This window comes from Lycorma delicatula, chromosome 2 (genome assembly GCF_047948215.1).
Source record: "Lycorma delicatula isolate Av1 chromosome 2, ASM4794821v1, whole genome shotgun sequence".
Classification (NCBI taxonomy): Eukaryota; Metazoa; Arthropoda; class Insecta; order Hemiptera; family Fulgoridae; genus Lycorma; species Lycorma delicatula.
Genome location: NC_134456.1, coordinates 25,611,283 through 25,626,806, shown reverse-complemented (window position 1 = coordinate 25,626,806; position 15,524 = coordinate 25,611,283). Strand labels below are relative to the sequence as shown.

At 28.2% G+C, this 15,524-nt stretch overlaps 1 protein-coding gene across 2 annotated transcripts in view; it reads left to right on the top strand.

Annotated features, from left to right (window-relative positions):
- The window catches only part of LOC142320575 (uncharacterized), a 167,293-nt gene that overhangs the window by 118,787 nt on the left and 32,982 nt on the right, over nt 1–15,524 (top strand). For both annotated transcript variants that reach the window (XM_075358516.1, XM_075358517.1), the window contains 2 exons: nt 73–545; nt 2,558–2,772. In XM_075358516.1, coding sequence (XP_075214631.1) covers nt 73–545; nt 2,558–2,772 — 688 coding nt within the window. The remainder of the gene's footprint in view (nt 1–72; nt 546–2,557; nt 2,773–15,524) is intronic.

Here is a 15,524-nt window from a genome sequence, read left to right as displayed (position 1 = left end):
ATATATTAATATAAAAAGTATTTGTGTTATTATGTTTCATGACTTATAATTATTATTTATTGTTTTGTGCAGATTGTCTGAAACTGGTCATGCAGTAGTATTCACACTGGTGGACTCAGCTAGTCAGGAGCTGCAACAACAAGCAGCAGCGTCTTCACTTCTTCCTGTTATAGAAAACGAAACATCAGATGGACTAACCGGTCCTGTTACTGTACCTCTTCCATCTCAGAGTGATGCCAGCAATGAAAGCGAAGTATATATTGTACGTGCTGAACCAAAGCAGTTGGATGTACCGACACAGTTGCCTCCTGAACAAATTAAAGAAGAGGTTCCAGCCAAAATAGAAAGTGAAACTATAAAACAACAAGATGTAACAATACAAGATGAAGTAACAACACAAACAACATCAACTTTATTAACACCATCTCAGGAACAAGCAAATGATTCTTCTGTAGTAACGCAAGAATCACAGCCAGATCATGAAGATATTCCATCGTTCAGTGAATGGGCCCAAAAGCAGTTAGCAGAAGCAGAAAAAAAGAAAGGTAACTGATTTTTCTTTTTCTATTAGTACTGAATTTTTATTTTAACTCTTTCTGCATGTTTTCCATGTTAGCTTAAAAAATATATTAACAGCTAGATTAATTTTTCCCTTTGCAATACATTATGTACTTAATGAGTGCACTTCACGTTTTAAATATCAAAAGATTACAGGGATTTTTAAAATATTTTCTTAGGGTCATCAACATGGATGTTGTTATTCATTTTTTGAAGGATGAGGGTTTTGAGATTGGTAACATCAGCTCTTTAGCCATAATAGATTACATCATTATAATCTATGTCATAATAGAGATATAATTTTGAAACATTTAATTTTATGATTTTCACTAAACTGAAGTAGTTTATTATAAAAAAAATGTTTTGACAAATTCTGTTTGCATTTCAATGTTATTTGTAGGATATAACCTACATTAGTGTTTAATATCTTTCTAACATTTTTTTTTATAGCTTGGTTAACCGTTAGTATAAAATGAAAATAAAACTTACTAAAATCTTGCTTGTGTTTACTTAGGGGCAGTTGAAGGGGTGTAGTTCAATCAGTTTTAATCATACTTAAAATTTTTTAATGAGTCAGAACATTTTCAATATAAAGATACACATTTTGTCAACAAATATAAATGATTTCAAAAAGATGTAGTAGAATTTTTTAGATTCATTTTTCTAAAAATAACTTTTTTAACTTGCCGAAAAAAAATTTGAATGCTCAAAAAATGTAACAAAACAAATGCATTATCTGATCAAGTATAATAGTCTGTACCTAAACTGAATTGCTTGTGTTTTTTTTTTTTTAATAGATTCTGATAGAAATTTTAACCAAATTTTCACCTGATTATTAAATTAAAGAATAAATAAATTACATTTTGTTTTTCCTGTTTCAATTATCAGATACTAGGTTTTTTATCAATACATTCTTTAGACCATTTTAGTGGCTTCACATAGAAGTATATATTGCTAAGAAGGCAGGTTAAATGATGTAATGATTTACCCTTGAATATAATACAATTGTATTTTTATCTGTTGAAATTTTATATACTACAAAACTTGGTTTCTGTCCTTCAGGTTGTATTTATTACTTGATTTTTTCTTGGTGCTTTTGTTAATAAAAACAACTGTTATTGTTGTTGTGGTTTGTTTTATAAAATATTTACACATGTTTTTCTTAACTTGCTTTTTTGTTTTTTTTTCTTGATGTTGAATAATTATGAAAAACTATTGAAAAGAGTTGTAATTTTTCCAAAATCTTAATGTAAACAAAAATAATGTGGTAAATGTTTTATTATATGATTGAGTTGCTTTCTTTTGAGCAGTTTAGCTGTATTCTATGTTAATAAATGAAATCTGGACTAAACTCCATTTTTAATTTAGGTTTTTGAATTAATGAAAATCATTGTAATGAAGTTTCAAAATCAATAGGTATCAGCTTAATATTTATTCATCTGTAAATACTAACATAACATGTAGAAAACACTAGATCTTGGAGATTTAAAAGGTTGTGACATGCTTATTCTTTCCTTTTTATTTTTTCTTTCTTTTTGTAAGATTTTTATCACACCTTACAAAATAAAATTGTTCCTCTATGAGATGTACCTTTGAGTATACCTCTTAGTTAGTTGCTGTGAACTTAATTTATCAAAAAGTCTTGCCAACTGTAACATTTTTTAATTTTAATGCAAATAATTTTTCTGGTTTGTAATTTAAATATCTTTCTAAATTATTTTCAGCCGAATAGAAATATAAAATGAATTGAATTTTGTATTAAAATGTGTTGAAATATTGCTGACTATAAAAAGGAGATAAACTTCCATTTGTAGTGCAGTTTGCAAATTTATTCCCAGTAAGTTTAATCTTATTTTATATTAATCTTGACAGTCATTGGGAGGGCTAGGTTTGACCATTTTGAATGAAATAATCTGATCAGCTGTTTCTGGCAAATCAGATTCCATATTGTGAAAAATGTATGACAATAATTTTGTAAACAGTGTAATTCTATTTTCAGGAGAAAATAAAACTGGTCATGCGAAGAGAGGTTTAAAGTTACGTTCCAAAAATTATGCTTCCCCTGACTGTGGAGCCAAAGTTGTGAACACCAATCCAGAAGCTGGAAGTGCTTGGGCTGTTCTTTCACCATCCCGTGATGAATATCTTCTTAATTCTTGCAATAATAAGATATGGTTCATAGTTGAGCTGTGTGAAGCTATTCAGCCTAAAAAGGTACTGTACAGATCGTATAATTATTTTAAAATATTAAAATGTAATTGTTTTCAATAAAAAATGTATTATTTTTTATTGTTACTATTAAAAGTATAAGTGAAATAAAATAATTATAACGGAGCTGGTGAGTTAAATAAATGTATGTTCTATATTGCACTTTCAGGAAGGTTTTTTTTTTTTGTGTGAAGTACGTTTGTTATGTTTGTATTGTCAATATAATTTCTGAATGAATTTGTGTTTCCTGTTTATTATATTTCTATATTATTGGCAAATTTAATTTTAATAGGATAATAGGAAATTACTATACAAATATTTTGGCCAGGAGTACATTAGTGACTGCCCAATGCATAAAAGCTTAACTGTAAAAATAAAGTTTTGAAAAAACTGGATTAAACTGTTTACTGGCATAACTTGTCTTTAATAAAACGTAGTTATTTTTCACATGATTGAGCTTCCTTTTAAGTAATACTGAAATTTATTTACATTTCTCAAACTTTTTCATGTAGATGTTTCAATTTTAATTACATTTCATCTTATAGCACCTTCAGTTTCAGTTAATGTGGAACATTTTATTTTCATGACATCATCATGGGTAGGTTTGTGGAACAGAAAGACTTGATGGAAGATCAGTTTAGCTGGTTTACTGATTTGAAGCCTAATTGAATGTTTAAAATGTGGAGAAAGTAAAGATCCAGGAAATCTTCCGAGATTGATTTGGATGATGCCAGAGCCCTGTCATGCAGCCGAGCATTTAGTAAAAATTATTGTAGTTTTGTTTGTGTATTGCAATATATTACTTGTGGTAGTTTAGTTGTGTAGTATTTACTATGCTAACGTGGCTCCTCATAGTAAGTGTATACCTCTAAAACCAAAAGCATGTTGCAGAGAACTGCTCTGCATTGATATTTGTTATTTAATCTGATAACACTGGACAACAAAATTTTGTTTTTTTTTTGTTTGTTACAAAAACTGTAATAGTTGAATCTTATAGTATTTTTTGATGCTGATTTTAAATATGCAAGTTGTTTCTATCAGGTATTTATAATTACCATTTTTTTGGTATAGAAAGAAGCTTTTTTATGGTAGTATAAGAATTACACATGCAGTTTCTATATGTCTAAAATCTGCTGTTGTTTTGAATTTTTTGTGTAGTTTGCTGAACATGCATCAGTCTTGAAATTCTAACATTAGTTAGCCAGCATCCTTGGGTTTCATTTTTATAGTATTTTGGACTGCATTTTTTTAGTTTTCTTATTTATGGTTCAACAGGTATAATTTCCTTTATCTTAGAATCACTTTTATTAGGGAACTTGTTTTTTAGAAAGTGAAATCCAGTCCTTTCACAGTTCATTGCTTTAACAAAAATTTTCATTAAACCTGGCTAATTGTATAGTGACAGAAGGTGAACTTTGTCAGGTTTTACTAGTGCTGGACTCACAACATTCTTCTCTCTTACAATCAATGTCTCTCTCTTTAGCCATTCTTTTTTAACATAATAATTCTGCTGTTCCACTCGTACAAGAAGTAACAAAATTTAGTGTTTATTTTCTCATACTGAATCTTATCCAACACAAGTTTCATATTTTCATACAACTCCTTCATATAAGCTGCATGAGCCAAAGAAATTGAAATATTATTTCTAACATAAAGAAGAACTACTTTCAAACTACGCTTTGAGGAGTTCATAAAGACGCTATTCATCAGGATGGTACATATGTCCTAAAGCTACTAATAAAAATTCTACATTATTACAGTAAACCAAGTCCTCATACTGGATGAAATGTTCAAATTCACATTGCCTGTCACTGAAAGCACTTATCAAGTGCTCATTAACATTGTGTTATATAACAGATTCTATCCTTTCAGTCGTGATGCAAGAATTTGTGCTTGATTATTGGATAAATTTAGTTCATGAACAAATCATTTAATTCTGACTGATAAATTAAGTGTGGTTCAGTATTATTTTTTTAAAAAAAGGTTTGGGTTTCTCCATTGTTCATCATCTGATAAATCTGCACAGACTTCAACATCTTCATCTGATTCCCATGTATTTGGTGGTACTGGATTTGGAAACTGTGGACTGTCTTATAGTGGAGGGATATCAGGATATTTAACAGTATGTCTAGACTTAGGTTATCCCTGATATTTTCATTATACAAAAATAATAGTCTGTAAAGTGAACCTTCAGTTCTCTCCAAACCATGCAATTTGCAAATGTCATGTGACAAGATCCATCAACCACCCAGTCAACAGTATTACATATGAATTGCAGAAAATATGAGGAGTCCAGGACCTGTTCTGATATAATTTTTATAAGTAGACTTATATTTCTCCTCTGATAGTTTAATGTTACCTCACCACAAATGTAACAGAAACATTCTGGATGGTTAATGCAATTGTGTGGCATTTTTATTAAAATATACTGCGATACACTAACAAAGCTTTAAATACTTTATACATACATTAATGAAGTATATAGACTGATTTTACAGGGAAAAATAATGTCACTAATTGGTATGAAAAGTAACTACACCACTAAATGAGCTACACACATGACAACTTACACTTGACTGATATATGGGGTGGGCGAGAAGTTGCTTTATGCTAGTTATGAAATTATTAGGAGTGGTGGAGCTTACCTTCTATGGATCTAAAACATCTGTGTGGGTTCAGCCATGTTCAAAGCACAGCTGTATATGCCTCCATGCCCGGTTTTTCATCCGCAACAGCATATCAGGCGTGATTATTTTAAATGCTGACTGAACAGCATCTTGGAACTGCTCGTTATTGATACATGTGCATTTTCGGATCTCTTCTCATACAAAATCCTGGAGTGCGTTGTCAGGTGTGGTGAGATCAGGGCTTCTTGCTGACCAAGACAATGGAGCCGATAACTTCCTATTTTATCAGACTCGTATCTGATCCAGCAATTCAGAAAATTTTCATTGAGGCATTTGCCGACATTCAAAGCAAAATGTGCTGGTGCACTGTCTTGCTGAAATGTAATGATGTCAGTGATTGCTTTTGCCATTAATTCAATTCTGGAAGCAACCACTTGTTGATAATTCTCAGGTAACTGTATTAATCAATACAGTTACCTGAGAACTGCACCAGTGAAGAAATAATGACCAAGCAGATGTTCAGATGTCATCCCAGCCCAAATCATAACATGAGGCAGATGACGTTTGATTTCCTCAAAAAAAAGAGAATTGTCTTTTGGCCAGAAAACAAAACATTTCGTTCATGCGAGCTTTGATAAATCATCTGAGAACATGATATTGTATTACGAACATCATGTTCATGAATGTTTGCTGTAAGAAAGCATTCAAGCAATAACTGATATACGTAAACACATTGATCAAGGTCATTGTCACTCAACTCTTTAACCATGGCTGGAAGAAAACATTTCAAGTTCTTCTGCATATGTTCTCACATTGTTGATCTTGGAATGCCTATTCTGCAGAGCAGTTGCGCATTGATTTCATCAGGGATTGTTGAATCGATGCCTCCACAGCAGCTCCTGTCTCAGCTCAAGTGCTCGGCCTCCCACCACAAGATGCATCAAGAACACTTTCCATTGCAAAAGCCTTCATCTTCCATGTCAGTAATGTTTGCCGTGATGGTGATGATTTCCCAAAATGCACAAAAACGTATTCACAATGTTCTCCAACGTTTTACCAGTTTGTGGGTGTTCATGGATTCACACACAAGCTAACAAACACTCTTCAACAGTGAATGCATTCACATTTGCCATCATTCCACACCCGACTACGACTAAGGTCAACTTACCATGAATGAACACGGCAAACAATCTGTACCATGACTTATGCTCCCCCCCCCGCCACCTTTCCAACAGCAATGAGCGATATCAGCAGTGAGAATTGGCAGTAGTAGAGCCCCATTAAGCTGAATTTATTATATTGAAAGGGACTTCTCACCACCCTGTAGTAGAGACTTTTGTTAACCAGCATGATACATTGTTTATTTTTATAGATACATCCACCACTGAGTCACCAAAACAATATACGTTGCCCAAGGGTGACATAATTACATTTAGAAAAATGTAACAAGATTCATGTCATATGTGCATCATTTGTAATTGTTGTAATTATGGAGTAAATAATAATAATAATAATACTTATTTTTCGTGGCGATTTATCAGCTCAAATAAATTATAATTTATTTAGCAACTTAACTGCTGCAATAAATAAAATAACTAATTTATATATTGAGTGTGCATTGTTCATGCACATGTACTTGCTGAAAAACAGGAATAACAATTACAAAAAATCTGAAGCCAATTGGGAAATTCTAAATTCACATTCAAATTTAGGATCCAAAAATACATAAAATTCAGTAAATGTATTGACCATGTAACAAAATCATTGTTGACCAGTGTTATAAAAGTATATTTTTTTATGTATAGATAGGTATTGTGATATTGCTGTCACAGTATGTTATATTTTTGTATAGTATTATTATTATATTATTGTTTTTTGTAGCATTAATATTAGTTTCTGTTGTGCTTGTAAATATTTACTTAAACTGCTTTTAATGTTAAAAGCTGTTCTGAATTTCATAACATTTAATGTTAGTATTATATCAGTAACTTTAATGATAGCTTTATATCAGTTACTTTTATTTTTATGTGGGACTGGAAATTTAGTTGATAGTCTGTTATTACACATCTTGAATCAGTCAGTATCAGTGGTTCTAATTATGATTATGGGAAACTCCATTAAGATCACCGATCCATTATTTGATACTCAGTCTGATTATATAATACCCCAAACCATTAATTACATAAAATACCAAATTCAGAAGATATCATTGATTTTATTAATTCTCAGCCTTATGTAATTTTAAATAATCTCAATTTTCACTATTTTTTTAGGAAACACTGCCTAACTGAAAAATATTTGTATTTGATTGTGGTAATAATTTTTTTTAAATATCATCCACCCTTTCAAATATATATATATATTTTTTACTAATATATGAGTAAAGTGAATAGATATTAAAAGATAAAAATAATATCTTATAAGAATAGATTAATATTTATCTATAGAAAAGATATTAAAAATCTTTTCTTAAGTCCTACTGGACAACCAATGCAGTCTGGATACCATGAGAGAGTGCACTCACAGTATATGTTTCATAATATTGTCTGGAATGTTATTTTATAATTGTGCATTTCCATTCTAATGAGTTATAGTTTTTATTTGATTTTGTTTTTATTGTTATAATTTTTATTTGGTTTTTTATATCTAGAATAATTGAAAGTAGGTTTCAGATTGTTTTTTTGTCTTATTAGATTATTTTTTGTGAGAATTCTAATTTCTTTTACTCTGTATGAGTTGCTGATATCATAAAATTTATTATTGATTTTAATTTTATGATGTTTAAAAAAAATTTAATGCTGGTGACTTATAAAAACATTAAAAAAAAATGTTATCATATATTTTGTTTGAAAATATTTCTACATTTGTTTGTTATTTTTTTTTTCAATATGTAGTTTATGACTTTTTTATTAAATAAAATAGTATTCCCAAAAACACTTAAAAAATGTATGTATTAATAATTATTTATTATATTTTAAATCATACATATAGATTTGTTAAAATACATATACAATATTTACAATAAATTTTACGTTAGTTTTTGTTAAGCAACCAGGATATTAAATTTATATATTTGTGTTAAATGTAATGATTTAATGCTATGTTTTATATATGTTAAATTGTAGCATAAAGCATGTTTTTGTCACTTGATTAGTATTGCACTTGTTAAGTTACAATATATGTTATTCTGTTTAAAGTAACATTACCATAAAATATTTTGGTCAATTGAATTATTTTAAAATTACATAACTGTTTGATGTTGTTTATCTGTAATATATGTGTCTGTAAAATAGTAAGCTTTTTTTGGTAACTTAACATTTTTCCTTATTTTTTTTAAAATGATGCAATCATATTATTTATTTTATTATTATTTTTTTTAGTTTCTCTGATTTTGGGACTTAAAAATAAACATTTTCACTGTAAATATAAAATAACTATAATTCTCTTTGTAAACACAAAGATACTGGATGATTGATCTGGATTTTATGAGGAAAGGTCTTTAAACTTGAATTGGTAGTAAGTGCCTGAACTGCAGGTTATTCCATTTTTCTTTGAGTAAAAACAGGGAAAAGTCATTTCAAAAGTTTCACAGTCACAGTCAGTTGCCAACTTGAAAACTTCTAGTCAAAAAACAGTGGTGTACCCTGTTGACAACTAGAAGATACCATCATGATGTCAGTCGTGGAACCAAGTTAACAATCTGATACAATGCCTTTGTTACTTATCCAAGAAGAAGGAGTAAAGAAGGATAAGGAAAGAAGAGAAAAGAAGGAAGAGATAATACACTCATATCTGATCAGAATAGATTGGAGCATTTTACTGTCTTGCCCAGTACCCAGCTGGATATAACTTCAAAAATATTTTCCATTTAAAAATTCAGAGGAGTACTTGTTTTTAAATTTTCATATTTTCAAAGAAGAAGAAAAATTATCAAAAATCCTTACAGGACAAATTAGTCCATTCTCTGAGTTTAAATTTATATGTTATACATGTTTTATTTACATTTTTGTAAATTTTAAGAATTTTACCTTGTTACAAAAAAAAAAGTAATATTACATAATTTATGATTCCCTTGTAACTAAACTGGGCATTTAATTAAATATTTGATCATTATTTAACATTAAATCATTTTTGCTATGTGTAAAAAAATGCATATAATTTCCTTTAATTCGTTTCATTATAATTTTTCAGATCTTAATTAATATTATTAATTATTACTCTTCATTTTTAACTGTTGATCATTTTTAATACTGCTAGTAGAATTCAATGAAATAATACTTAATTATGAGATGTACTTACATTTACATTCTTAATGAATGTATTAACTGTTTTTAATGTACTACATTAACATGCATTAATGTACATTAAAGTCAATATAATTAGTTTTTTTATAAATTGTTAGTTAAAGCTTCATATCAGTTTTATTGAATAACAACTGCAATTAAATCTTTTGATCTGATTTGTGTTTATCATCTTGTATTATTGCATATTGTGATAATTAAATATGATTGTATTGGATAATTGTTAATATTTGTATTTCAAAGTGAATTACAGACTGTTCTCAACTTGGGATAGATTGCACTATACTAACAGAAGATTATATTCTACCTAATCTATTATCTAGCTCGAGTGTTTTATTAAATCCTAATAGATAATTCTTATTCATAACTTCTCATAATGTGCATTATCACAGAATGTTTTTTTTTTTTTTTTTTTTTTTTAACATTAATATGACTAAGAAAAAACTGATGGTTTTGTATTAAACAATCAAAAGTTATTTATAAATTCTTTATATTATTTCTTATTGTTCAGAATATATATTACAATATGGTACTGCAATCATTGTTTTTTGTATTGAAGAATTTTTGACATGATTAAAAACAGATGTTCTTATTTTGTTAATCTCATACGTATAGGATCAAATTAACAACTTTCTTGTACATTTTCAGGGAAGATATGTTCATAGAATTTTACATAAAATTATGCTTTAATTCATTTTCTGTCATTCATCTTTTTAAAGAAAATTACACACTTGTACATATTGTTACTAATTTATTTCAATTGAATTTTGCTGCAAAAAACTTTACAAACAAAAAGTAGGTAAACAATTTTTAAATTTTTGGTAGTAATTATTCATTCAAGAAATTTTTAACAGGTTTTAAGCACCTGTTTCCCCTTCTTTCAGTTTGAAAAAATAAAATGTTGCATAGAATGAAAATAAACAATCGTCATTTACTATTCTATTAATGCTATAACTGTTAAAATAATTATGTCGATAGGTATTACAGTGATCTTGATGGTTATCACTCACCTTCGTGTGTGGGATGTTGACAGTTTGAGGTTCAGCCAAACCAGCTATAAGTTATTTTCATTATTGATGCTTTTATATGTGCTTCTGGTCATGATTCTGTTGTTGGGTTCTAATTAATATATCGTAGACTGATATTCAGAGATTTAAAAAACTAAAGGTTTATTTATTATCTTGAGACTTATATGTTATTATACCAGAGAAATATAAAATAGGTAACATATTAGAGTTAGTTAAATCAATATATTTACTATATAATATATATATATATATTTTTTAATAGAAATAACTTACTCAGTGTATCCGTTTAATGTACATTCATTTTAAAAATGGATCCATTACACAAAGATAACAATAGTAGTGAGAGCTGAGCTAGGATGGACACTATTTTTGTTAAAAAAAAATTAAATATGATAAAAAATGTGTAGTAAATTATAGCATATAATAAAAATTGGTTACTTCAGGGATAAAAATATTTTCTACATTTTATCATGTTGATGATTAAATGAATAAAACAAAAAAACACATTATTTTACTTTAACCAAATCATTATACCCAGCCATTCAATATTGCCTTTGTAGTAATTTAATTTAAAATAATCTCCCCTTTTAGTAGCTTCTAGATAAAATTATATGAACTATATGTAAATTTTTACTTCCCCATTGGTTACATAGCAATAGGTGTATCTTAATTCAGGTAGTCCTTTCTGATGACTTCTTTTGTTGGCTGTAGTTTCCTGAATAAAGCTATCACTTCAATGGTTTCTTTTTAGCCAGCTAATACTAAATATGTTATATGATCTGTTGTGAGATTCATCTGCTGAATCAGCGCCATTTTATTCAGTCAGTTCCAAAGAGGGCTTAAAATGAAAACAATTGAACTTTATAACCTTCAATATCTGAGGATTCTACTATCAACCAAATTTATTGTTTTTATTTGCTGTTAAATTGCTTCAACAAACCATTGTGTCATTGTACATTAAATCTAAAGGTTGCTAAATACAAAGGATTAATGTTGATATTAAAAATATATTCATTACACTAAGATATCCAATATTAACCAAATCGATAAACTGGATATACAGTGAGAACCAAATGAAAGTAACAAGTAGCAGTGTTCAAATGCTTACTAAAAAATAATTCAAGTAAGTTCCCAAACAGTAATGTATGTTATAAAATGTAATAAAAATATTTCCATCAGATTTTAATTTAGGTGTGGTGACAAATGTTTGACAAAGATTTTTTAAAGCTTTGTTCACAAAAAATATATGTGTGTATATAAAAGTCCATTACTTCGTACAAGTTCATATTCCATGTACAAGTTTCAAAGTTTCTGTGTAATTTCATCAACCAAAAAATAAATAAAGTGTATGTGTGTGTGAACATACACATACATGTATTCTTTATTCTGTAAAGCATTCTTTAAGCATGTATGCTTTAATTCATTTTCTGTCATTCATCTTTTTAAAGAAAATTACACACTTGTACATATTGTTACTAATTTATTTCAATTGAATTTTGCTGCAAAAAACTTTACAAACAAAAAGTAGGTAAACAATTTTTAAATTTTTGGTAGTAATTATTCATTCAAGAAATTTTTAACAGGTTTTAAGCACCTGTTTCCCCTTCTTTCAGTTTGAAAAAATAAAATGTTGCATAGAATGAAAATAAACAATCGTCATTTACTATTCTATTAATGCTATAACTGTTAAAATAATTATGTCGATAGGTATTACAGTGATCTTGATGGTTATCACTCACCTTCGTGTGTGGGATGTTGACAGTTTGAGGTTCAGCCAAACCAGCTATAAGTTATTTTCATTATTGATGCTTTTATATGTGCTTCTGGTCATGATTCTGTTGTTGGGTTCTAATTAATATATCGTAGACTGATATTCAGAGATTTAAAAAACTAAAGGTTTATTTATTATCTTGAGACTTATATGTTATTATACCAGAGAAATATAAAATAGGTAACATATTAGAGTTAGTTAAATCAATATATTTACTATATAATATATATATATATATTTTTTAATAGAAATAACTTACTCAGTGTATCCGTTTAATGTACATTCATTTTAAAAATGGATCCATTACACAAAGATAACAATAGTAGTGAGAGCTGAGCTAGGATGGACACTATTTTTGTTAAAAAAAAATTAAATATGATAAAAAATGTGTAGTAAATTATAGCATATAATAAAAATTGGTTACTTCAGGGATAAAAATATTTTCTACATTTTATCATGTTGATGATTAAATGAATAAAACAAAAAAACACATTATTTTACTTTAACCAAATCATTATACCCAGCCATTCAATATTGCCTTTGTAGTAATTTAATTTAAAATAATCTCCCCTTTTAGTAGCTTCTAGATAAAATTATATGAACTATATGTAAATTTTTACTTCCCCATTGGTTACATAGCAATAGGTGTATCTTAATTCAGGTAGTCCTTTCTGATGACTTCTTTTGTTGGCTGTAGTTTCCTGAATAAAGCTATCACTTCAATGGTTTCTTTTTAGCCAGCTAATACTAAATATGTTATATGATCTGTTGTGAGATTCATCTGCTGAATCAGCGCCATTTTATTCAGTCAGTTCCAAAGAGGGCTTAAAATGAAAACAATTGAACTTTATAACCTTCAATATCTGAGGATTCTACTATCAACCAAATTTATTGTTTTTATTTGCTGTTAAATTGCTTCAACAAACCATTGTGTCATTGTACATTAAATCTAAAGGTTGCTAAATACAAAGGATTAATGTTGATATTAAAAATATATTCATTACACTAAGATATCCAATATTAACCAAATCGATAAACTGGATATACAGTGAGAACCAAATGAAAGTAACAAGTAGCAGTGTTCAAATGCTTACTAAAAAATAATTCAAGTAAGTTCCCAAACAGTAATGTATGTTATAAAATGTAATAAAAATATTTCCATCAGATTTTAATTTAGGTGTGGTGACAAATGTTTGACAAAGATTTTTTAAAGCTTTGTTCACAAAAAATATATGTGTGTATATAAAAGTCCATTACTTCGTACAAGTTCATATTCCATGTACAAGTTTCAAAGTTTCTGTGTAATTTCATCAACCAAAAAATAAATAAAGTGTATGTGTGTGTGAACATACACATACATGTATTCAATTCCCTAGGTTTATTTATAGGTCTAAGTGTGTTAATTAAGCTCCTCCAATTTCTTTTGCTTTTCCGTATTCTCTGCTTTACTACGTATCTCATCTTCTCTATATTCCTGTTCGTTTCATCATCCAATCTCTGTGTGGACCTTCTTTCTATTATTTACACTACAATCATAAATTCTTCCCCATTTTTAGTTTTAATCATACAGAATTAGTCAGGCCTATTGAATGTACCTTTGGAAAATGTAATCTTTTGAATAAGAATGATAGTTTAGAAAATGTCACCCAGAATCCATTTTCAATGACATTCTATTTATTACCTGTCAAGTGTGTGGCATAAGATGTCATATTGAATAAACTAATTTGAGTTTCATTATTTACCTTATTTACCAAATTCACTGCCTTTTAACTATATTTTTACTAGAATTACAAAGTATATGATAAAGATGCTAAACAGTTTAATAAAAGTATCTATGATGAGTATTGTAAAACATATTAAATGATAGAATCATAATGGTTGTTATTTATAGTTGTTTATTAGTGTAAGTTTTAATAGCTTAATTGATTAGCTGTAGATATATTTACTTTTATCAGTTATCTACTTTTATCACTTTGCTGAAATGAAGCTCCACTGAAAGTCTCAGAAGGTAAATTAAGGGATGATTTTGTGGTTTTTTTATGATTTTGACCTGAAAATTTTTAAAAATCGGTCCCAAAACTATATCAGAATTATTTTCTGTGAAATAGGGTTATTCTATAAACAAAAAAATTGCGTTGAAAAACAGTTTTTTAGCTTTGGTATAAAATAACTTCGTTAAATTACAATAAACTAATAAAACTTATTAATTAAACTGATAGAGAATTTAATTCTGAAAAAATTGTTGTAAATAAATTCAATAAATAATAGTGCAAGAAAATAATGTATTCTTTAATGGAGAACATGTACAAAAATGGAAAATACTGAATAACAGTTTTAGACTAAAATGAACAGCCTTCTAATATTATATAATATAAACTTAACTTTCATGAAATTTCTACTGTGTGTACCAAAACAAATTCTCTTGGCTATCTGTAAACAAAATTTTTTCTCACTATGATAATGAAGGATAGAATTATTATTGATGATGAAACGTGGGCTTATCTGTTCGAGCCAGAGAGTAAATCGCGGAGTATGGAATGGAAAGATCCACAATCGCTTACCAAGAAAAGTTAAAAAGTCCACTGTCAGCAGGAAAATTGATATTATCAAGGCTAAAAATAAACTGTATTCATTACAGTGAAATTCTTTTTTAGAAGTTGACACCTGCCAAGGGAAATTGTCTAAAGGCATTATTTTATTGCATAACAATGCCATCTTCTTATTGTTATTCATACAATTGAAATTTTAAAAATGTTGTGGTGGACATGTGATGTGTTACTCTACCAAAAACATTTTTTTCTGACTGCATAAAGAAGCATGTACAATGATGAAATAAGTAAATTATAAAGCTAAAGTACTACATTGAAAAAAAGATTTTTTTATTATTTTGATGTTGAAGATAGGATTTTTTTATTTTTATTGAAATAAAGTTTATAGTTGCATCGTGGATAATTATTGACCATCCTCATATGTATATATATTTTAGTAGATTGTAATCAAAAATAAAATTATCTGAATAATTAATCTAATT